The sequence below is a fragment of the Schistocerca piceifrons genome, chromosome 1 (assembly GCF_021461385.2).
Source record: "Schistocerca piceifrons isolate TAMUIC-IGC-003096 chromosome 1, iqSchPice1.1, whole genome shotgun sequence".
Classification (NCBI taxonomy): Eukaryota; Metazoa; Arthropoda; class Insecta; order Orthoptera; family Acrididae; genus Schistocerca; species Schistocerca piceifrons.
This window is the reverse complement of record NC_060138.1, coordinates 938,925,769-938,951,690: the sequence shown is the minus strand read 5'-3', so window position 1 is coordinate 938,951,690 and position 25,922 is coordinate 938,925,769. Positions and strand designations below refer to the sequence as shown.

Genomic DNA, 25,922 nt, shown 5'->3' with positions numbered 1-25,922 from the left:
AAAAAACTATAATACAAGAAGAAAAGGAAAGTTCATTTTAAATATAGCTATGAGCAGAAGAAAATAAACGAAGAGAAAAAATTAGGGAAAATCAAAGCATTCATTTACTGCAGATTTTGCCCCCCCAACTCCCCTTCTATACAGTGTGACGGCTTTCTACAAATGATCACTGTGTACTCTTCATTTAACTGTGTACTCTGTAACCAGAAAGCACAGATCCACTCAGTATTATATGTAGAATGAACTGTTGCTGGCCATGGAGGAAACTTATTTTATGTTTTTGTGAAGAAGTTGAAGTAGTCTGAATGTGTAGTGACTCCCTGGAAATGCGACAACAGGAATATTAATTTCTCAGCCATGTTCATGAATATATTTCATGCAGAAAAATACCATAACAGGAAGTTAGAGGTTATGAATCATAAGTTCCATGAAACTTGTCACATCCATGTGGATGCTGAGTCCATTCCACCAATAAATTTAGTCTAACATTAGCAGAACAGTTTGCTTAATCTCAGTGAACTACTTCGTTGATGTTATGTACATAGAAAACAAAGGATTTTCATTATATAAAACAATACAGGTGTAATACATCTGAGAATGTATACTATACATTTTGCTTCTGTCCAAGATGTTAAATATAACAAGAAGAGGCAAACATTCAGTGAATCATGATTTGCAGCCCATTCGCATGACACCTATATGATTGTTTGTAGTAAAGGTCAAAGAGTCAATTACATCTAAAATACGGCATCGTGCCAGAACCTGTTATCAAAGTTGTCCAGGAGCTGCGTAGCATCCTTATGAATGATGGATAATGTTACAGTATGAAAATTACATTTTATTTGAGTTTGAAAGAGTTGTTTCGTCTTCCTCTACTATGTACTGATACACACCATGACAATTCCATATAGAGAAAACCTTCAAATATTGTGACATGCAGAATTATCTAATATTGCTTCTTCTTGTATGAATGTATGGGGGTCAGTGCAAAATGTATAAAAGGAAAAATTTTTATTAATACAAGTTCCTGATTTACTGTGTTGCCAAAAGTGGCAGAAATAGGCATATTTTGTAATTAAAGAATGTCAAAAAACAACCAATGTCCAAAAGTTACTGAAACTAACTCAATACAAAAACTTTCCAGTGTCAGAAAAATTATACAAGTGCTAGAGAACTTTTAGACGCCACAAATAATAGCATTGATACTCATATTTATTAGTGCCAAATATGAAACTGCAGAATAAAGTATTAACAGCATTGAAACTTTTCTATAAATTTCAACACTTGAGTCCCACAAAAAAGATGTTTTTGACATCAGTTGTTCTTGCACTAAGCCATACTAATACCTAATAACCAGAGTGGTAAAAGTGAATGTGTTATATTAAATGTGGCTCAAAGATAATTAAAATCTGTACCCAGACACTCAATACAAATCTTCAGAAAAAGCTCAATAGTTGTTTAGTTATTAATATATTTGTACATTGTTGCTGTAGAAGACTTTGAAGTATTAGAATAAGATCCAAGCAACACCCCTCCCCATTACCCCCCTTCCTCCTGGACAGGACTTTCATAATCCTAGTGATCGAATGCCAGAGCATTCACATGTCATGAAATGTTCATTGGCAGTGTCTGTAGTCCTACGCTTAGTTGAGAATGTTTCTGAAGTAGACTTACAAGGGCCCAGCAGAAACAAGAAAGTCACATTCTGTTTTATACAGATGCCCATTTATCTTCACTCAGTTCTGGAAACCCCTCACAGATTCCTTTTGCATTCATGTGGTGCCTAACACAATGCCTGATTATCCAGCCTTCCACCATCTTTCCCAGATCCTGATCTACCTATGTTACCACTCTTCTCAGCAGATATGGAGGTCGGTGTGTCACAGGAGCTTGTGGAAATCTCCTGCACCATATCCTTCAAGCCCCTAATCCTCCTGGCCTCAGTCTCTGCTAGTGCCTGTCAAAGGTATTCCCTGACTCTTGATCGTAGCTTCACTGATCCTGTACTCACACCCTCCTCTCCACAGTTGCCTTTTTCTCTGTTTGATGCATATTTCTAATTCATTCCTCTTTGTCCCTGTGTGTTGCACACAACTCCCCCACTTGTGACCAGAACTGGCTCACCGGCATTCTGTGCATCTGCTGCCTTTCCCTTGCAGCTGTCAGCCACCTTTCCTCAACTCTCCATCCCACTCACACCTCCTTTCTCCCAGCCCCTCCGTCCCCCTCACCCCCTCCACCTCCCCCCTCACCCCACCCCACCCCAACCCAACCCAACCCAACCCAACCCAACCCAACCCTACCCAACCCTACCCCACCCCACCCCACCCCACCCCACCCCACCCCACCCATCTACTTGACCTGACATGCATTCACCTAGTCAAGCTACTATGCTGCTAGCACGAATTGGCACAATGTGATCAGTGAGGACAGTGTGGCTGTGCGTATGCAAGTGTGTGTGTGTGTGTGTGTGTGTGTGTGTGTGTGTGTGTGCATACGCATGCATGCTTTACAACTCAAAAGATGAATTCATCCAAAAACCAGTAGTATTCTGTCATGTTTATGTGCTTATTGCTGATTCAGCCTCTCCCCACCAACTATTCAGTTAGTTGTTATTTTTACTCTTTAATTTATAGCCCACCAATGACTTTCCATTACCATAATTACGCATTTGTTATGTGAATGTGATACAGAAGTTTTATCTCACTACCATCTATTTGTTTGAGAAGTTGCCCTTTTTTCTTTTAGGACATAATGATGTATTTTCCTCTGGGTCCATCATTCTGGCAACCTTACTCTAAATCCACATTTTGCCCTCTTCTATCCGGCGTCTTATCTTAGTTACTCATCATGCAGCTCTGACGTGTAAGTAGTAGCACACTCAAGGCAAGAAATGTAACAAAGGCCTTCCGTAGCTTGATACTGTTTTATTTGGCCATTTTTGAGACTTCTTTCAGCCTGAAGGGGATGTTTATCGAGAGCTATCCTCTTTGTAATTCCTGGAGATTTGTTTTAAAATAATCAAGTTCATGTAGCAATAGTATGTTTCTTTTTTATCAGTTTTGGATTGTCAGAGTATGATTTGCTGATCATCCTTGCTTATATCTATCAGGATTGTTTCATTTGTTTTTTAGCATTAATTTGCACTGTGTCAGATCATCTTATAGTCCTCGAACATTCTGAATCAGCTATTAAAGAAGTATCACATGCAAATCGTATGCAATGTAGTGTAGTTTCTCCATTATATTAAATTTCATCTTTGATGCATATGTCCCATCTTATTTCCTCACATCCGTGTTATTAAAAGTGGATCACATTAGAAGTTCCCATTTCTGCCTGTAACTACCATTGATCTTTTTTCACTTTCACCCATAACGATTTTACATCAAAGAAAGGCCCATTGTAATTCCCTTTCTTTTGTACCCTTGAACTTTTGTTGTCTACCTTTCCATTAGATCTCTGCGTTGATGGTTGTGACCAGAATTTTTGTTCTCTTTTAATCTCCCAGGTGCTCTCTACCATAAGATTGTCTCTTATCTGTATAAAATCATCTGTCCTTCTGCTATCTGAAATGTAGATCCTTAGTTTTCATAACATTGTGGTATTTCATTTTTTTTTTTTTCAAGCGAAGACTAATTGTTTTCTTTGTTGTGACTATCCCCATTCTATTATTTTTCTCATGGCGATATCATTATTTTGAGAAATGTGACGAGGATTGATAGTAGCATGGTTTTCATTTCAGGGCTTGGCTTCAAGCAGCTGGTTGATAGAACTAGTCTAGTTTGGTATTGTGCAATAAGGGATATTTTTTCCTTCTTTTAATGGGGGCACCAGTCTTGTGCTTTACTGTAAAGGGGTACCAAATTCAGTTTGCTAACACACTAACACTGATTGGGTTAGTCGTAAGATGCAAGACACTTGGATTTAATGTGCAAGTCCACAGAAATATTGGCATGTTTCTTAAAAAGTCCAGGTTGCAGTGTAGAGAACACTCATTGTGTGATAAGGAAGATATCTACCTCTTCAGACAAAGAAAACGGTATGAAACAGCACTTATGTTACAATCTCCAGCATGAGTACAAAGAATTTACTCAGTCACAAAATGTGCAGTGTGATGTTCATGAGTAATAAGGCATAAAACAAGTTTTTAAGTGTAACAAAGCAAAGCTGTTTGAAATTATGAAACATTGAAAATTATGAAATTTAGGTTTGTGAAGTCTGTTTTAATAAATAAAGAGTGCTAACAGTGAATTTTCTTGATGTGTAATTATTGCAAGCCTCCTGAAATTGCTCAGTTCAGTCCTTTTCCCCTTTTCCTGTTTTTTGCATGTAATGTAAACTGTGACTCCCACAATCTATAGCTTTTACTAATTAAATAACCATTCTTTCTAGTGCTGTTTCTGTAGAACATGAGGATGGCTCCATAAGCAGAATCAGTGCTCAAGACGCAGCACAACGTGAAAATATAGCAAAACGTCTGCTAACACCGGTTGAAAAATCTGGCTCATTCAAAGGTGTAAAATATGTAAGTATTCTTTGATCTGTTCAAGGCATTTCATGACATGATAAACACAATATACTTTCATAAATATTTGAAATTGTCTTGATTCTAAACTATTTTATACATTTTGTCATTTCATGATTTTATCACAGTAAACAAAAAGCTTGTCAAGAGATATATGACCTTATTGGCACTATTCAGTGAAACACTTACGTTGATCATCAAAACATTTTATTTATCATCTCATGACACATTTTGGGGGAACCATATTATCAGATCTATTTAAACCAATGCAGAGTATGTTGTCACTTCTTAGTCCATTCTGTAACACCATCACTGTTTAACATATTTTATATCATTTTTCAATTTCTGCATATTGGCTGTCATTCTAAACTATCTGCCCTGCAGACACTCTTCCAGTACAACTTGATATCATAATTTATCTGTACTTTCAACTTTCATTTTGAAGCAGAATCACCATGTTCAGATATATGCAATTGGACCCTACAAGATTGTGCAAAGGGACATAATTAATTTTTCTTCGTTTCCATGCAGCTGTCATTTTTTTCTCCAAGAATTCTCTTTTTGTTCCTGTTATCTTCAAAGTTTTGTTCTCCAAGTGCACTACTCATCTTTTAATTTTTTTCTGTATTAGTTTGTATGTGAACCTTATTGGGAATTAATTTGTGCTTTTTTTAGATGTTTTCTGACTTCCTGAATCCTGGGTATTGTTCCAAATAGTTCCATGTATGTTAAGTATTTTGGGTAAGTCTTGTTCTTGAGTGTCTGTGGATGTATTCATAACGTTTTAATCTAGGTGCGTTTTTATATATAATCTGCTGTGAGATTGGGTAAATTTTCTGTTGTTTTCTGGGATTTTAGTCTGTAGCCATCTTCTGTTTGGGCTGAAAACCTTCCTTAGAATTTTGCATTCCTGTTTCAAGATGTTTTCCATGTCACTTTTTACGTGAAGTGTGAGAGTTTTGCGGGCATACAAGTGTCCTTGTTCAATAATTGTAGTGTGCCCGCTTTTTGTATATGGTGAGAGACATTCTTTGTTGTAGACGTGAGTTCTTCCACTGTTTTCCTTGCGTTTCTGTAGGTGAATTTTCTATGCTGTTGCCACCCTTCCCTCCATCTCTCCCCAAACATATCCCCCCACCCATCCACCCACCCACCCTCCAGTACGTTCAAGTATCTCGCGTAAGTACTTGAAGGGAGAGTCACTCTTGACTTGACATTACAATGTGAACAATTTTTGGATGTTGAGTTTTGAATATATGAACTGCGTTTTCGTGTAAGGAAATTTAAGATAACTTTTTCAGTCTATTCTTTGAGGGTTCCAATCTGCCTGATTGCTATGACTTCGTAATTTGCAAATGTGGCCAAGTTGTCTCCAAAGGTGAGGCATGCAGTTTTGTTACCAACTTTCTGTAGTCAGTGACATTTAGTGTTCATGGGAAGGAGATTGGATTGGTAAATGTTGCACCTTGCTGCTGTCTGTCATTGACAGCATATTGTGAAGCTGCATAATTGTGTTGTAGTCACTTAGTGGTGAATTAATAAGTGGCCAGAAAATTACTGCACTTCTCTCACCATTAATTGTGTTACTTGTGGACTCCATAAATATGTTCAGTTCAGGAATTGCTGCCACTTGCAGGGTGGGCTGCACTGATTACACACATTCATAGTGCATCTTCTAAGATGGGTGTGTTTATGTCTGATGGAAAGGCACTGATCATCTAGAGTAGTAATCTTCTGTAATGCATTGCCTGACTTAAGTTGAAATATCTGAAGTTCCATAACAAGTAGGTAACCTACTTCTGTCACAGAAGGGCCAAGTTTAAACATCCGAGTCTCTTCAGATCTTGAGAAAGCTGTGACTGAATTGAGGTAGTTGTTATTCCTCATGCTGTGAAAAGTTTTACAGCTGCTGATAGTTTAGTCAATGAAGTCAACAATGTCGAATATATGTTACCGGCATGTTACGCTGGGACAAGCTATTCAGTATGTTAGACAATTGACAGCTTCAGCTTTGGAGCTTTTTTACATAACAACTCAAAGTTGCAAATAAATACTCACTTAATAAACTGAAAATAACTCCACTGTATAAACACATGCTCAGTAAAGTTATTTTGTTAACTCACATGAGAGAAATGGACAGGAATTGCTGGGGAGGTATGGTCTGTCTGTAAACTGAAAAGCAAGTAGCACTTGTAGTGGGGGAAGTTGCTTTCCAGCAAGAACGCTACAGTTGCCATACAGAATAACAATAACCAAATTCTTCTCTAGCAGTGTACAGAGATTTATTTGGATTCTGCCCTTCGGCATTCCTTGCATTACTGTTTTTAGTAATTTGTGTGTGTATTCCATGTAGTGTTAAAGACCCTGTGGCACACTGCATTGACAGTGATTCATAAGGCGAGTGCTGAAGTGAAGTGTTGGTATAACTTTGCAAAACACCCAGTACTTGCTTTTTGTGATGTAATGTAGTAGAGAGTTTGTAGACGTATGGAGGAGGGAAGTGTGTGATTACAATCCCGCAACATACCTTGCCTCATGCTTCTAACGTCCATCCCCCAATCCTCTTTCCACCCTGTTACACTCCTAGGACAAAATACATCCCTTAATACAATTTTCCTGACATAGGTGTGTTACACTTGTTTAATGTGTGTTCCTAAACATTTTGCTTAACAAAAAACACTATTTTCAAACCTTTGAAACACTGTTTTTAATAGTCTGCAATTTTTTCATCCCAAGTAACACAGAAACTATTAGTTGTAGAGAAAAAAATATTATCTTTCTTGCAGGAAATTTGACGTAGTTTAATTTTGTACTGGGAAACTTCACCACAAGCTGCAGTTTTCGAGATTCTAAATATATTTAAAAAATGACCTTAAATGCTCCGTCACCCTCATGCTCACATGCCACCGGTCAGCATTTTTATTCTCTTGTTCATTACACTCTTCCACCTTCAACAGTAAAAAAATTTCTACTGCATGAGTTTTTTGCCCCTAATTTCCCTTCGGCAATTTTAAATTATATAATTGGGTTAGGAAAGACAGCAGCAAGAATGTAGAGAGATCAGTCATAAATATTTTAAGAACCAATAAAGCCTTTGGGCCGCTGTTATTTAAATACAATTTGCAAATTACTTTTAGTCAGGAAGAAGGAAATAATAATTTGCCCTTAATCAATAATATGCCATTAATCAAGTGAAAAGTACTCAGGGGCATTACCATGGTGTTTAATTTGTGGTTGCAATTAGACAAAAGGAGCTGGCAGGCATACTTAGGTGTGTGTGTGTGTGTGTGTGAGAGAGAGAGAGAGAGAGAGAGAGAGAGAGAGAGAGAGAGAGAAAGCTGTAGTGCATTTTACCGGGCCATGATTGTTCTGTTGTCGGCAAATCTGATGATGCGCTGTTGTTATTTAGCAGCATCTCATAGTAGTATGAAGGTCGTGGGTGGATATCCTGGCAGTGCTGGTTGTCCAGCTCAGATGCCCACTAGAAAGTATCACTGATGCTGTCTCAGACACAAGTGTCTTCTTTCCCCCAAGTGTCCACTACCACAATATTTTCGCGATCTCCAGAGTTCTTTCTCTGGATGTGGCCATATCCCCAATTGGCTAGCTTGCATTCTTCTTCCAGCCATTCAGAATTATTGTGTATGTTATCATAAATGTCCTGGAGATGGCGGTATCTTTGGTCATTACCTGCCTGCCTGCCACAGAGGCAGAGTGTGACCAGGAGCTGGAATGGCCAGGCCCCTATCCTCAGGTCCATTACTAGATTGTAGAGTTTTGGACTGGGTCTAACGTTAAGAATAAGATATCAGATACAATCTGAATTTTTAACGAAAGTGGTTAACATAATAGCATGAAAAAATGCTTGCGTACATGACAGTATCCAATAGAGAATGTATACATTTGTAACATTTTCATAGGTATCAGTATTATGAAAATGATAGTTACTGCTTTTCATAAAATTGTTACATTTCATCCTGGATTTTTCATTGTTTGATTCTCGTTGGTATAGCAGTTTGAAAGCCAGAAGTGTCAGAACACAAGATCTGAACGCCCAGTTGTATATTTTTATACAGTTATTTTTTAAATTGCAATTCCTATATATAGATATGTGATTTCACAGGTGCACAGGCATCTGCACAATGGTGACATTCTTCTCATGAACCGTCAACCAACATTGCACAGGCCTAGTATAATGGCACATAAAGCCCGTGTTTTGAAGAGGGAAAAAACATTTAGATTACATTACAGTAATTGTAAGGCCTACAACGCTGACTTTGATGGTGATGAAATGAATGCACATTTTCCACAAAATGAACTAGCTCGCAGTGAAGCCTACAATTTAGGTATGTAAAATTTTATTACCCAACTTTTTTAACCTTGCAACATTCTTCTGCCCCTTTAAGTAGCACATACAAGACCATGCTTACGGAAATAGTTCAATTATATCTATTTGTAACACATCATTGGTCATTAATAATTTATTCAGCTAAGAAGTGGGTTTTAAAAAGCATTGTAATCACATACTATAAATATGTATTTGGAAAGGTTATTCTGATTTATTCGTCCCACCTTTCTCCAGTCTGAGCTTGTGCTCTCACTGTAACAAGCCCATTGCCTATAGTAGTTTAAATCTTTCTCATTTTCTTCCATAGCACCACTTGTATTATTAATTACTTTTATTCTTATTTCCAAAGCCATATAAGTTGTATGCTCATAAAACATTAATAATTTCACAAAAATGTGTATGGGAAGAATTACAAAGGGTGTTCAAAAAGTTTTGCACTGTTGTCTCTAATTTTTTATTTTTTTGCAGGAGGAGAATGAAATTTTTTGTGAACATACTTGGAACATTTAGCTGTACATTGAGCCTACTCAATGTAGCTTCCATCATCTGTGACACATCTGGCCCAGTGTTCTTTCCATGATGTAAATGCACTTCGGTAAAATTCTGGGATTGACTTATATACCATCGCTTGACATAGCAAATAAGGTCTTTCTCACTATCAAATGTTTTACCACGCAGGTGGGCCTTCAGACGACCAAGGATGTAAAAATCAGACAGAGCCATGTCTGGACTGTAGGGAGGATGAGGAACAATTTTCCAACCCATTTTCCTGATTTTCTCCTGCGTCATAAGGGCTGTATGGGGTTTGGCATTGTCATGGTGTGCTCTGATGAGCTGACCGTGAAGCTGTGGTCTGTGGGTCTTGATGGCAAGTGGTCTGATGATGGCATGTCGTCACACATCTGTCATTTGGGATGATTTGATCAGTGGTCTCCTTATTCACATCACTCACTGCCATCGATGGTCTACCACATCGTGGATTGTCCAGTAGAGAGAAATCACCTTCTTTAAACCTCTTCAACCTCTGCGGCCACTGCTGGATACTGCTGCGATCCACTGTGTCCTTCCCATAAATAGGGAGCAACTTCCTGTGAATCGATGTGGCAGAGTCATCACCAGTCTTGAAGAGGAACTCCATCACCGACCATTGTTGCAACCTGACATCTGCTTCATGGTCCACTATGGATCACCTGTAAATAAAAGAAAATATTTTTATGTACCAACTTATAGCTAAATGTTCGAAGTATGTTCACAAAAATGTTCATTCTTCTCCTGCAAAAAATAAAAAAATTAGACGACTGTGCAAACCTTTTTGAACACACTTTGTATTATTTAAAAGTAGCCTCCATATTTGGAAGATAATGTGTGTGTGTGTGTGTGTGTGTGTGTGTGTGTGTGTGTGTGTGTGTGTGTGTGTGCAAAACTCCTGAAAATTATCATAAAATTTGATGGAATTTACATTTACACAGGTGCCAGAGTTTCTAAAGAAATGTGGCAAATGGATTACAATGTTGGAAAAATTATTATACTGTATCAAAGAAACTCTTGTAACAGTCAGTGCAATTAGGTCTGAGTGATGAGTGATGTGCTGAACATGATGCATAATGAAGTTACAGCTGGCAGCAACTTCACCGTCAAAGAATGCTGGATTGCAGTGACTGTGTGGTTACTGGACACTGAAAGGCCCCACCTGTGGGTTAGCCACACTGGACGGCACTGACTGTTGATGTGTCCATATCTGGTGTGTGATGCTGTTAAACCTCTTGCTTACAGGTCCACTATTGCTTTGAAGACCCCACTAATCTAATGTGCATAGCGCATCACATGTCCCTAGGACTGTTGCTGTGTTATGCACATGGTTCAAATACTGTTTTATTGCTTATACTGTAAGTATCAAACAGAATAGTGGTTCACTCTAGAGCTGAGCAGTTGCGCAGTATGATCAGCTGTAAATAGAATCCCAAAGTACAGTGAGCTACTACTCGTACTATTACTGCGTAGTATTTATCTTTTCTTCATCTGTCATTGGTTGGTCTCTCTTCACCTGTCATTCTGTGTAGAAGGATTTTGTAAATTCTCCGTCCTCGGGCAGTATTGTGTGTGTACAATGGCAATATACCCAACTTGTATCCTACAGGCAGGTTAAAGCCCAGATGATGGCATTCTGATAATGCCTACGGACACTGGCTCTTTTCCATCTCCTAAACAGAACACCCTTTGTGTGAGATATTATTTTGCTCATGAGCCAAGCTCATGGTCTCACCTGGATATCTCTGCTGGTGTCTCTGTTCACTACAAAAACTCCTATGACACGTCTGGGCCACTTAAGTTTCTAGGGAGAAATGGAAAGTTTCTTGAATAAAAGTCACTGAAATTGACACATAAGCTGCAGAAGTGGCACTAGATTCAAAGGCTTGCTCCAGTCTGGGAACTACAAGATGTTATCATCATCAATACTCCTCTTGTTAAAAATGGGTACACTCAAAATTCATTATTGCACTTAATTACATGTACTGGTATGCCGGATGCTGATAAATGTGTGTGCAAATCAGTAGTGGAGGGTGGACCACACACAGTATTTCATACTTTGTTGTAATAGATTATTAATTTCAATCATACCCTCTATAAAGTGTTTTTACCTTTGTTGTGGGACCAAGGTAATGTTCGTGCCTTACTCCAAAAAGTCCATTCCATTTAACCATCTCCCTTCTTCTCTTGTACCTGTCAGCTTTTGATTGTGTTTGCAGTCTGATGCCATTTTGTACATTGTTATATTACCTGTATTTACATGCCTTTTCAAATCCACTGCAGCCAGTGTACCTCATCAGTATCTTGTGCCTAAAGATGGCTCACCATTGGCTGGATTGATACAGGACCATGTTATTGCTGGTGTGAAATTATCCTTGAGAGGAAGATTTTTTACCAGGTATGGTTGTTTTTTGTAACTGTAATTTTTGCTAACCTTTGTTAGGAGTCAAAGGAGATATGTATTATCCAAATTTTTCATCACGAAAAATGCTGCAGCAAATAATTTGCCTATAAATTGTACTTACATGCACAGCTTTTGAGATACCTAACACACATTTTTATATTGTTTCTTGCAACTGTTTTGTGATTGATGGAAATAACAGTAGAACAACCAAAACTCATTATTATATCTAAAAACACAGATGATGTGACTTACCGAACGAAAGTGCTGGCAGGTCGATAGACACACAAACAAACACAAACATACACCTGAAATTCAAGCTTTCGCAACAAACTGTTGCCTTATCAGGAAAGAGGGAAGGAGAGGGAAAGACGAAAGGATGTGGGTTTTAAGGGAGAGGGTAAGAAGTCATTCCAATCCCGGGAGCGGAAAGACTTACCTTAGGGGGAAAAAAGGGGTATACACTCGCGCACACACACACACACACACACACACACACACACACACACACACACACACACACACACACACACACCTTGTGTCTGCGTATGTGCGGATGGATGTGTGTGTGTGTGTGTGTGTGTGTGTGTGTGTGTGTGTGTGTGTGTGTGCGTGCGCGCGCGCGAGTGTATGCCCCTTTTTCCCCCTAAGGTAAGTCTTTCCGCTCCCGGGATTGGAATGACTCCTTACCCTCTCCCTTAAAACCCACATCCTTTCGTCTTTCCCTCTCCTTCCCTCTTTCCTGATGAGGCAACAGTTTGTTGCGAAAGCTTGAATTTCAGGTGTATGTTTGTGTTTGTTTGTGTGTCTATCGACCTGCCGGCACTTTCGTTCGGTAAGTCACATCATCTGTGTTTTTAGATATATTTTTCCCACGTGGAATGTTTCCCTCTATTATATTCATATCAAAACTCATTATTAGGTATGTGAAAATATAGCATCTATTTTTGGCAAAATTTGCATCTGTTTTTGACAAAATTTGCATCTGTTCTTGGCAAATTTCACATGTATTTTTTTTTAATACATAAATGATTAGACATACAGATGTAACAGATTTTCATGTTATATGCCTGGAGATGAAGCCTTAGCGCTTTGAAATTGAATTTGGGGGGGATTGGTGATTTGGAAACTTTTTGATTATAATGTCTGCTTTTGCAATAACTTCGTTTTTTTTTCCCCAAAATGGTTTTTGCCTGTTTTTTTTTTTTCATTTTGCTCTGTTTAAGTTTTCAGCAAATGATTGTTTCTGTTGAGAAGCAGCACCATTTTGTGCCTCTTATTTAAGATATTTCTCAGCAATAGTTTTATTTTTTCCACCCAATTCGATACTTACAAACTCAGCGGAATATTGATTTTTGACATTTCTTGGTTATTGATAGACATGCATATCCATACTTGATAAAGCTACAGATTGAACCAACAAGGTACTTAGCATAGAAGTAGAACCAAAAGTAGCACTATTCACTTGTTGGGAAACAGCTTTTGGCAAAGTCTAAACATGTAAACAGATTTTGTTTTCCAGTAGATCCAAAGTGCTGATCAAGGACAATATAAACTGACTGTTTGCTGCGAGTGTAAACGAAGTTAGTTTTAACTGTCAGAGAGGAGAGGATTGGTGCGAGGAATCAAGCACACTTGGAGGGCAACCAGCTTACATTTATATTCTTTGTTTCTGCGAAAGCAGAAATTGACACATGGTCATAGGGATTGATGATCCCTTCTGGTGTTTTGAAGATGCTAATGAGAATCCGTGGTGGACCAGGATTATTCTCTTCACTCACTTCAAAATAAGAAAACAGCAAGCCTTACACACTGCACAGTATTTGTTAATGCCTATCGCCCAGTTGCTTACTTACGTTGGCAGTGTCATAAACAAGGTAGTTCAGGCCTGATCTCTACCAGTATTTGATGCAACCACAGTTCAAAACACCCGTTGTCTAAAATTGCCACATCAAAAGGTCTGGATTGCACCAACTTTTAAACCTAAGCTTACAGACAAATATACAGATTTCTTTGTTCTAAAATGCTAGTTTCCACAGTTGAGCCCTACGTTACATTACCTGACATGTATATTGTGCAGACCACTCAATCGCACACAGTTGGTGTGACACCAGAACATTGAGCGTATTGATACATTGTTGCAGTTGTGCACTTTGTATTTTGCAGATATATTCTTTTGCACTTTATCTTTAAAAATTGGCCTTTTCTAGATGATTTACAATATCAGTAACCTAGAACTAAGTGAATTTTTGGTATTTATGTGCAGAAAAATAAAGCTATTATAAACTATTGCTGATAAAACAGTTCATCTGGCTACAAGGCACTGCGAAGTAGCATTTGTTAGTTAATTTCCTTGTTTTGCATTTTGAGACGTAATTCGCACCTGTATTTGCATTTATTGCAAATTTTTCAGGTCCCTACTTACAATAATCTTTATCGTATCCAATTGAAAAAGTAGTTTTTCATCTCTCTAGTTATTTTGCTTTACAGACTATTTACTGTACTATTATTTCATTTTAGATAACTAAAATCTGTATTGTGAACATTGCAATTGTTAAAATTCATGTAACATATTTATTTTTGGTGTTTGTTTGGTTTCATGGAAAAGAGAGGATTATTGTCAAATGGTGTATCAAGCATTTCCTCGTATAGCATCAGAAATCAAGCTGCTGCCTCCAGCAATAATTAAACCGATACCTCTTTGGTCCGGCAAACAGATATTCTCAACAATCATCATGAATAGTACCCCAAAGGGAAGGCCATCTATTTATCTGGAGTCTACAGCAAAAATAGGTGCTAAGGTATTGATTTTGTTTAACAATACAAATATAAGTTAAGTGTAAAAAATAATTGCTTAAAAGAAATAATACAGTCTTTATGCTGTTCTTTACTTGGCAATTTTCTTAACATGATATCTATGAGTGTGAAATAAAGCTATAATTCAAATAATAGAGATTTTGACAGATATTCAACAGGGTCTTGATAATATTTTAAAGTGTTGCAAAGATTAACAACTTGCTTTAAATGGGGTATCTCATGATTACATTACATACAAGTTACAATTGGAATTGATCGACTCATACAAATACCTTGGTGTAACAGTTTGTAGGGATATGAAATTGAACGATCACATAGGCTCAGTTGCAGGTAAAATAGGTAGCAGACTTTGGTTCATTGGTACAGTACTAGGGAAATTCAATTAGTCTACAAAGGAGATTGCCTACAAATCGCTCGTGTGACTCATTCAAAAATATATCTTTGTTGAGAGTGTGGGATCTGTACCAAATATGAATGACCAGGAATATTAACTGTAGGCCTGTACATAGAAGGGCAGCGTGATTGGTATTAGGTTTGTTTGACCTATAAGAGAGTGTCACTGAGGAAACAGAAGTGGCAGATATTTAAAGATTGATGCAAACAATCCCAAAAAAGCCTACTTACAAAGTTTGAAGAACAGCTTTAAATGATGGCTCTAGAAATATATGATATGATCCTTAAGTGTCGCTCTTGTATGAATCATGAGGACAAGACTGGATTAATTGCAGCGTGCATAGACACATTTAAACAATCTCTTTCCAGTGCTCCATACATTAGTGGAACAGGAAGAAGCCTTAATAACTGGCACAGTGGGAATTACCCTGTGCCATGCACTTTAGTGCTTTGTGGAGTACAAACATAGATGTAGATTAGTAGGAATCGGATTTGTGTTTTCATCTTTTCTGAGAAACTCTCTCCTAGTCTGAGAGTGGCACAGTTTAAAACTTAAATTGGACAATATCTTTCCCATATATATCATAACTCTACAGTATTGTTTCTGTCAAATCTCTTATATTTGTTCTTTTTCATGCAGTTTCTGCAGATGTGATCATTATTATAAATTTATGTAAGTAAGTTTCTTTACGTACAGACATTACCACCAACAGCAAGTGCATCAGTACTCAAATTTCATAAATTGTGCCGATTGTTTGTAGCAGAAAAAAATGCCAGCAGCTCATTTTTGACACATTCGTATTCAATCTGTCATGATGATTTGTGTCTGAAATAGTTTGTCTCCTGAATTCTTTAGAAAACTGATTCAAAACTTCTTGGAGATACCAGTACTGCAGTTCTGATGTCCCTCTATTTCACAGTGATTTGCAATGAATTGCACATTTCTTGAGACCATTGATAATGATATGGCAGCCTTGTGTTAAACCAGATGCTCCCACAGTCTGTTGTCTGCTTGAAATGTACTGTTTGAGAAACGTTTGCATCTATTCTGTGTTAGTATTTCATACTAATGAAGGTATTTCATTGAAGAAAGGTTTCTGTATCTGAATCAATTTGTTTCTGATGGCTTCTTTGTTCCAGCCATCTTGCGTAAAGATGTTTTGTATATAGTAGAATTCTTCCACAATTTTGATGTTCAGTGATTCACTATCCTAATTTGCGTTATTCTCCACCACTTTCACCTATATTTGGTTTTGCAGAATTCCTGCTGTGTAGACAGTCATACTATTGAACAGTTCTATGTCTTCCTTCAAAAGAGCTTTACAGAAGACAAACTTTATCATTGGTATTTGTTTTCTTTGCATTCCTGTTACGAAATTTCTTATCAGTTCCTTCAGCGCTTCTTTTACATGCGAGTTAAACAACAGTGATTACAAACAGGCCTGTTTCCATCTCAACAGAAACATTCTTGAAGGAATCGTAGGCTACGGTCTAATTCTATGCTTGGCCCCTATTCTTCATTCTTAATAATATTTAAAACATCTCTTTTCAGTTTATTAAACTGGAAGCATTCCCTAGGTTCTTAAATTTAATGGATGTTTTGCAGTTTTTCTTTGTTTTACCAACAGCAAGGTCAGAACTGTGTCTGTGGCATCTTTACTTTCTCTGAAGACAAATTGGTATTTCCTTTTTCAGGTCTTCTCAGGTTCTCTTTCTGTTGCCTGTATATTGTTCAAGTAAACAATTATAAGTGTAAAATACACTGCTCAAAAGAATTAAAGGGTAACTTTTTTGGAACGCCATCATTTCTCCCATTGCCATGCAGAAGTGTGAAATTTGGCTCAAAGGTGCCTACAACCTTCCTCTATGACACTGCAGAAGTATGGTGCCCTGCACTGCCACCTCGGGCTGGGTGACACTTCAAGCAACAAGATGTCTATGTGTGAAAAAAACGCCAGAGGCCAGAAGTTCATGTAAGGTATAAGGTACGTTAATGTTGTCACATTGGCACCAAATTTCACCACAATTCTGCCCAATGCTACCATGGACATGTCACATCATGGGGAGCTCATCACAGCCTCCCTTACCCACATCTCACTCCTTTGTTCAATGCCTCTGTGATTGGAGGTCAGAACAGCAATGCCCAAGGTTGAAATCATGTGATTCTCTTATGGGTGGCTCAGGAAAATATTTCAGACGCACCACCGCTCAGAGTAGACATGAAGAGGCCTCAGGAGGTGGCATAAAGAGCATCAGTGAAACTACCCCTTCCCTTGGAGCATTCATTTACATACATTTAACAGTTAAAAACAAAGATTTGCAGTGTGATGTGCAACAGAACAATGTTCTTGACATCTTGAAAAATGTAACATTTCCGCCTTGAGCTGATGGTAGAATTCTTTGTTTACGCAACCAGTTTTTGTGGACTGACCATCACCAAGTTCATAAAAGTATTCACAGCTTCATCTTAGGCAAAATACCAAAGCAGTATCATCAAATGATAAAACCATGAGTTAGACACTGCTGTCATCATAATATAAATAACATTATCACTCTATAAAAACTGTGCTAGGTAGTGTAGTCATTCATTTTACTGGCATTAATGCTGATTTTGTATTTCACTAAATACGAAGCTTTGAACATTTTTGTGACGGTCATTCAACCAAAACCAGTTGTGTAAATAAAGATTTTTTTACTGCCAGCTCAAGCAGTAATGTAATATTTTCCAAATATATATGCACTGGAGACCACCTCCTGAAAATGTACAGTTCTTGACAATCTTTGACACTGCTGACACTACCTGGATGTTCAGCCCTTTGCTAAGGACTTCATGGGGCTGAAAGTAGGTGTAGAGCAGCAGCCGAAGGGTGTTGAGGGGTTGCCTGTCTGCAGGCATCTAGGAATTGGTCAAGGTTTGTCTCTGTACAGTTACATTTCTAAAGTGCTCGACCAGGGTGCGCAGGTGAACTGAAGGCGTTGGTGAACTTTGTGGTCATAGAGGACCCTTTGCTGATTTATTCATGCATGTGTCAGTGTCACTGTCTTTCTCCGCAGTTTTCCCTCTGTGGCTCCCTGTAGTACCATTTAAATTGTTCTGTGATGTCAAAATGCGTGTCCTGTTATCCAGCCCTTTCTTCTTGTGTTTTCCACATATTCCTTCCCTCAGTGATTCTGCAGATAATCTCTTTCATTTATCTTCAGTTCAGTTTGTTACTTAGGCCCTGAATTACTCTGTATAGAGATTATTTACAATAAAAATATGTTTTTGCTTTTGTGGATGCTTCTTGCACTGCTTATTTGATTCAGCCTTGGAATGTTAAGAGTCATAAAGTACATTAGGGCCATCTACTCACTGCAGATCATTAGTGATGTAATGGTACCAAGCCATATAGTGTATTTTTTGGCAGCATTTGAGGCAGTTTGCATGTAGCTTGTTTCTAGCTGCAGATCATTAGTGATGTAATGGTACGAATCCATATAGTGTATTTTTTGGCAGTATTCGTATTTGTAGCAGTCTGCATGTAGCTATGTTTCTAGCTGCAGATCATTAGTGATGTAATGGTACCAATCCATAGAGCGTATTTCTTGGCAGCATTTGTGGCAGTTTGCATGTAGCTATGTTTCCAGGTGCTTGCTGTGTTTCTAGGGAAGGTTGCAAACCTCGTAGAAAAGTAATGTATCTCTGATCTGAACATACTATTTCTGTTTCCTAGTATTTGTTCTTTCATACAGCTTCTGCTGGTTTCATGATTCGGAGAACTAACTTTGTTTAACTTGGTGACCAGATTGCCTTCTTGTCACTGCAGTCTTCAGCTATCCTAAAGGAGGGAAGTTGGGATTGTGCCATCAGTCTGTGAATTGAGTAAACTTTGTTTTATGAAACACAGTTCAGTTTCCGAATTGGGAGAAGTACTGTTGAACGTTACAGAGATCAGCAAAGTGGTACTAGAAATTTTTACAGATGACTGTGGTACATATATATTCTTATATGTGGCCAAGGATTTTGATACTGTTGACCATAAAATACTACAAGACTAATTATTGTTAATACTCGATTATTAAAAGCAGTTGCATGAGCTGACAGAGGTGAGGAGGGAGTAGGGAAGGATGCGTGTTGGTGATAGAGGAAAGAGGCATCTGTCCAAAGGCTTTACATCTTGTTGTGCAGCTGTTGAGTCACATGTTCAAAGTATGTTGCTTACTTCCCTCACAGCCTCTCCACAGTCTGTGTCCCGTTACCACCAGACTCCTAGTTGGTTACTGTGGGTGTGGTGTCCTTATACACCAATGTCCCCCTTGTCAGTGGCATTGCAGCCACCTGGAAAGCTACCTTTCTCAACATCCTCCTGATACCCAACTCACCACCTCTTTCCTAAACCATGTTGCCAGCCCCATCCTGATCGACAATTATTTCACTTTTGAAGGCCAAATCTATAAACTAATCCTTGACATTGCCATGGGTACTCGCATGGCACCACATATGCCAACTTATTTATTGGCCATCTGGAGGAAACCTTCCTATCTGGTAAACAAACACAACCTCTTGTCTGGTTCAGATTCATTGATGAAATTTTCGTGACCAGGATTCACAGGAAGGACACCCTTTGCTTTTTCCTCTATAACCTCACCACCAGTTCTCAAATCCACTTCACTTGATCCTTTCCAATACATCGAGCCAATTTCCTGGATGTCAGTCTCCACCACTCAGATGGCTCTATAAATACGTATCAGGTGCACCCATCTCCAACAGTATTTCCACCATGACAACTGATACCCATTTCATATTAAAGTCTCTTCCTTACAGCCTCACCATCCATAGATATCGCATATGCAGTGGAAAACAGGAGTTGTTGAAATATACTGATAACCTTAACAGATCTTTTACTGACAGACAAACTCCAGCTCATCCATAAACAAATCTCCCATGCGATCTTCTTTTCTGACATCCAATAAACTTGTTAATTAGCTACTAACTAGCACTCCTCTGACCATCCAGTATCACCCTGGCCTTGAAAAGCTCAACCACATCCTCCACCAGAGCTTTGAGTATGTCTTGTTGTGCCCTGAGATGAGGGATATTCTACCCAAAATCAATATCTACATCTCGCAAAGTAGTATTGTACCACTCGTCCAGCTTAAAGAAGCTCCTTGTCCATCCCTATTCCAATCCTACCTCTAAACCTGCACCGCATGTGTTGTTCATTTGTGGTCGGCTCAGGTGCAAAACTTGTCCCATATGACCACCTACCACCTCCTACTGCAGTCCAGTCACTGGCATCACCAACCTCTAAAAGGCAGGGGCACGTATGATAGCAGCCATGTTGTACAGGGATCCCAGAAGTGTTGTGACAAACTTCTAGGGAAGGTGAGGCACATCTTAAGGATTAAGCATTGCTTAGCAACTTGGCAGCAAAGGGTAGCAGAGGTCAAAGATCAGAAAGAAAACAAGAGGGTGATTCATTTGGACATAATGAGTACACATGGTGTACACACGAATTCTACTGTAATGCTACAATAGATGCTCAAAGTTTGCACGATCAGACGCCATGCCATGCATGCGTGACACTGACAGAGCATTGACTGCTGGACACAGTGGGAGTTATTTGATTGTAGAAGCTGCACAGATAATTTTCTAAATGAGAACCATTCCAGACTCCACACAATTGCGATACATGAGAAATTTCATGGCTCCCCACAGAAAGAAAGCAACCCATCAATGCTGGAATGATCTGTTCAGATGCCTACGAACAGCAGGTCCAATATAAGCGTCACATTCGTTGGAACAATTTCAGGCAAGCCGGAAGGAACCTTTTCCAGAACGCTCAGATAGTTCATGGCAATCAAGCTGGATGGACAAAGGTAAGGCGTGACTAAGTAGTCACCAACCAAACTGCCCACACATTACCTGTGAAGTGATATTGTATTGCATGGTGCCACACACTGTGAGGATTTTGTGGTGCCCACAAATACTCATTGTGTTGAGTGAATACACCATTCCTGGTGAATGTGGCCTCATTCAATGAACAACGTGTAAACTGTGAAATATACATCTTGGCCACATTGTTGCAGAAACCACTTGCAAGATGCATATGTGCATGATGGTCACTGGGTGCAATAACGGGTCTCTTTGGAGGTGAAAGTCATGTACGGACTCGGTGTTAAAATATGCTGGAAACTGCTATGAGACATTTTTAAGCCCAAGGCAAAGGAACATAAGCTGATGCTTAGATTAATCTTCACAGCATCCAACACACTTTCTTCTCTAAACAACCAAACACACCAATATTGACCTGCTTTCAGTAGCCTTGTCACTTCTTAATGGCTGTACTTGCACTAATTTCGTAGTGGACATGTAGACAAACTGTGGTGTGGTTGATGTCTGCCTGGGAAGTGTTCTCAATAAATGCATCCAAAGACTCATCCATTGCTCTCACCTATTCTGTACATTAAGTGCATGTGTACAAGCTTACTTTTCATATACCGTAACGTGCTCCTCATATGCAACCTAGCACTCGAATGAGGAAATCCTCACACCCCCTCCATTACTCTCATGTACAGCACCACCTAGTGGCGTAAGATGATGATTGTGGTCATAGTTTGCCATGCAATTCTCAATTCTTATGCTGTGCCCCACCTGTCGTAGAAGTTGGTCACAACATTTTCTGGGACACCTTGTATAACAGCCACATGGCAATTACTGCACAGAAGGACAAGTAATCAATTGAGTACTTATGAGAGTGACCATTGCCAATCTGTGACAAACCCCAAACGTGACAATTCAGTTGCCACACATGTCACTTACCACAACACAAATGATTTTGACAGCAGCTACACTGTGTGGATAATATGAATTCTCCGTTTCAGTGCAAGTTTCTCTGAACTACACAGATGGGAATTGTTTCTCCAACATATCATGTGCTCTTGCAATCCCCCTGGCCTAAACCTCTGCTAATATGTTCCCACTGCCTCACCTTACCTCTTTCCTTCTGTCTTCTGTTACACATTATTCCTTTCTCATCCAGATCTTGCACTGCCATCCTCTGACACTCCTCCCTCCCCATTCTCCATGTGGGTGTTCTCAGTTCCCCCTCCCCCCCCCCCCCCCCATTCTCCTTTTCTTCACATTTCTCTCATTTCCTCCCTCTCAGTTTCCCCACCTCTCCATTTTCCTACATCTCCCTTTGCTTTACCATCTCTACTCTTTCCGTACTGCTGCATGGCAATGGAGTCATCTGTCCAAAGACATGCCTCTTTCCCACTACCTTCTCCATGCACCCATCCCTACCCCCTCCCCACCTCCATTAGCTTAGGCAAATGCCTACCACAATTGAGTATCAATAATTAGTCTTTCTGTGACCACAGCAATGTGCATTTGAGTGTCTGTGTAGTGGTGTGTGAATGTGTGTACTTCTGCTAGAAAAAGACTAGTGCTTGGAACTAGTATGATAGCTGTTTTCTGTTGTGTTCTGTGCTCCACCCATCAGTCCGCTATGTAGGTGGCTACGTTTCCCTTACTTTACATATATTATGAAACTGTTGTTGAATTTTTAGTAAAACAATTGTCAGACAGAAAAAAAGAAACAAAAGTGGTGTCCCTAAGGTTAGTATATTGGGTCTCATTCTGTTCTTAATGTGTATCAGAGACTTTACAGACAACACAAGACAGGGAGAAAAATGTTCTCTTTGCTGAAGACAGCAACATCATAACCACTGATAAAATGCCAGAAATCCTATTAAAGAAAGTAAGTGAAATCCTCCAGGATGTTTGTGATTAGAAAGTATGTAATAAATTAACATTGAACATAAAGAAAATGGACATACATAATCGTGGGACAAGAGCCAGTTTGGACTTTAATTTACCAGGGAAAAGCAAACAGAAAATTCAAAACAATTTTTTCTATCAGAGAGAAAAACTGTATAATAGATTTCCCATAGAGATGACAAAGTTTACTAAAATACATCTGTTTAAAAAGGTGGCTGAAACTTTCTTTATAAATAATGCCTAATACACAGTTGAAAATCAGTTAGAGGACACAGAGCAGTTTTTAATAGTGGAAGGGGAGAACTGCAACACCCTGGCACATCACGATCACCATGTAGTGCTTTTACAAGAAAACCAAGTGCCAACATCTGTAGTGCATGACCGTAATTTCTTCTCCCTCTCTGAAGCTCATCATCTTATAATCATGGGGAGCTAACTAATTTTTTCAGGCAGATTGAGTGGAGGGCGTGAACACGTGTATGGGGCATAATTACAAATAGGCTGGGTGTCAGCTTTCCTTACAGCCTGGAGGGAGTGCAAGAGGTGTAGCAGCATGTGTATGGCCCAGAAGTCATTATTAGGTGTCCTTGGTGTGTACAGTAATGCAGTGCAAAATTATGTTTTACACAATGTCAGTTATCTAGTGCAGGGAGTGTTTAAACCAAAGAACATTGTACAATAGGGACCAGCCAAATGAGGCATTGCAGTTGTTAAGATACTGCCTCATATTTTGGAGTATGGCGTTTGCTCTGTCCAGGCATCCTGATTTAGGTTTTCCTAAATCATTTCAGGGAGATGCTGTTATAGTTCGTTCAGCAAGCCGTGGCTGACTACCTGCCCTGTCCTCATAAAAATGTACTTCCGAATTCTGTCGTTATGTATATTTTGAGCTATTAATTTTCATTGTATTAACCCTTTTGATGCTGTGTGCATCTATACATGCCCTGATATGCTGTTCCCCAGGTCCTTTGGATGTGTGTAAGCACACCACTTCAGTGTGTTTGTCTGTATGCACCCTCTCACTGCTGCAGGTGAGTTATGTACTTCATTGTGTGCGATCATTTGCACAAAAAAAACCCTCATTTTGATATTTTGAATCATTTGTAAAATGATGACCACATGCTTCACAATGTGTAAGGACATGAATGGGTGATATGTGTGAGAGCATCCTTTGGATATAAAACCCAGTAACTCAAGACCAAAATAGGATATTGTTCTGCTCTGAATTTCAAATAAAATTTTGATGTCTTATCTAAATGTTATTCACTGCAGTGCTTGAGCTAAAATCAACTTTACGCATCATTTACGCGTTGTGTTTTTAGCTCTGCAAAGTCTTTAAAACTTTGTGCAATGTTTACTTAATTTTATGCACCGCAGTAACTATGGTGTATAATGAAAAGAAATTCAGTCCTTTATTGAGCAAAAATATCAGACTGTAAGATGTGCAAAATAAAATTGATGACTTTCAGCACAGGCACCAGCATTTGGCAAGCAGTACAGCCATAACAAAAGATGTGTCAGAGTGGAATGCAGAGAGCACATCTGCAGCAGTGAAAAGATTAAGATGACAAATCCTATATCTTTGTTAGATGATCCTGGGATGAATAAATAAATCAACTCCATCAAATCAGATTGTTTGTTTACTGTATTTTATGAGGTAGGGAACCTCCCACAGAAGAACCCCAAAAGTGCCCCACTTGTGACAGGATACTTTCCGGGACTGGATCAGACTCTGAATGTGGCTCTCCAGCAGGGATACGACTTCCTCAAATCCTGCCCTGAAATGAGATCCATCCTTCATGAAATCGTCCCCACTCGACCAAGAGTGTCCTTCCGCCGTCTACCTAACATTCGTAACCTCTTAGTTCATCCCTATGAAATCCCCAAACCATCTTCCCTACCCTCTGGCTCCTACCCTTGTAACCGCCCCCGGTGTAAAACCTGTCCCATACACCCTCCCACCACCACCTACTCCAGTCCTGTAACCCGGAAGGTGTACACGATCAAAGGCAGAGCCACGTGTGAAAGCACCCATGTGATTTACCAACTGACCTGCCTACACTGTGAAGCTTTCTATGTGGGAATGACCAGCAATAAACTGTCCATTCGCATGAATGGACACAGGCAGGCAGTGTTTGTTGGTAATGAGGATCACCCTGTGGCTAAACATGCCTTGGTGCACGGCCAGCACATCTTGGCACAGTGTTACACCATCCGGGTTATCTGGATACTTCCCACTAACACCAACCTGTCAGAACTCCGGAGATGGGAACTTGCCCTTCAGTATATCCTCTCTTCTCGTTATCCGCCAGGCCTCAATCTCCGCTAATTTCAATTTGCTGCTGCTCATACCTCACCTGTCTTTCAACAACACCTTTGCCTCTGTACTTCCGCCTCGACTGACATCTCTGCCCAAGCTCTTTGCCTTTACAGATGTCTGCTTGTTTCTGCGTATGTGCGGATGGATATGTGTGTGTGTGCAAGTGTATACCTGTCCTTTTTTCCCCCTAAGGTAAATCTTTCCACTCCTGGGATTGGAATGACTCCTTACCCTCTCCCTTAAAACCCACATCCTTTCGTCTTTCCCCCTCCTTCCCTCTTTCCTGATGAAGCAATCGTTGGTTGCAAAAGCTTGAATTTTGTGTGTATGTTTGTGTTTGTTTGTGTGTCTATTGACCTGCCAGCACTTTCGTTTGGCAAGTCACATCATCTTTGTTTTTAGATATATTTTTCCCACGTGGAATGTTTCCCTCTATTATATTCATATAAGCAGATGAGTTGATAATAATTAACAGTAATAAATAAAATTCAAATTATTGTATTAACATCCTGGTCAGGTTAACACATTTAATTTATTCGGAATGTTCATTTCAGCATGCTCCCTGCTGTAGAGCAAAAGATTGACAATGTAGTTGTGATGTATGATGTGACTGATGGTACAGTTATATATGCATCGAAGTTTGAAAATTTAGAAGAAACTGGGAAGTGAATGATTGAAAAAGTTTGAAGTGTAATTAAAGCTGGCTGATGCCCATATGTGGCAAAATGTTTAACTGTTTTCAAATACTTTGGAAATATTGTGAGTTGTGTGATTAATACTAACTGTGTTGACAATACTATCCCCAATAGTGTATACTTCATCAATAGC

At 39.1% G+C, this 25,922-nt stretch overlaps 1 protein-coding gene across 1 annotated transcript in view; it reads left to right on the top strand.

Annotated features, from left to right (window-relative positions):
• The window catches only part of LOC124776695 (DNA-directed RNA polymerase I subunit RPA1), a 307,614-nt gene that overhangs the window by 99,846 nt on the left and 181,846 nt on the right, over positions 1 to 25,922 (top strand). Inside the window, exons 8-11 of the mRNA XM_047251802.1 lie at positions 4,393 to 4,525; positions 8,649 to 8,871; positions 11,685 to 11,799; positions 14,411 to 14,603. Coding sequence (XP_047107758.1) covers positions 4,393 to 4,525; positions 8,649 to 8,871; positions 11,685 to 11,799; positions 14,411 to 14,603 — 664 coding nt within the window. The remainder of the gene's footprint in view (positions 1 to 4,392; positions 4,526 to 8,648; positions 8,872 to 11,684; positions 11,800 to 14,410; positions 14,604 to 25,922) is intronic.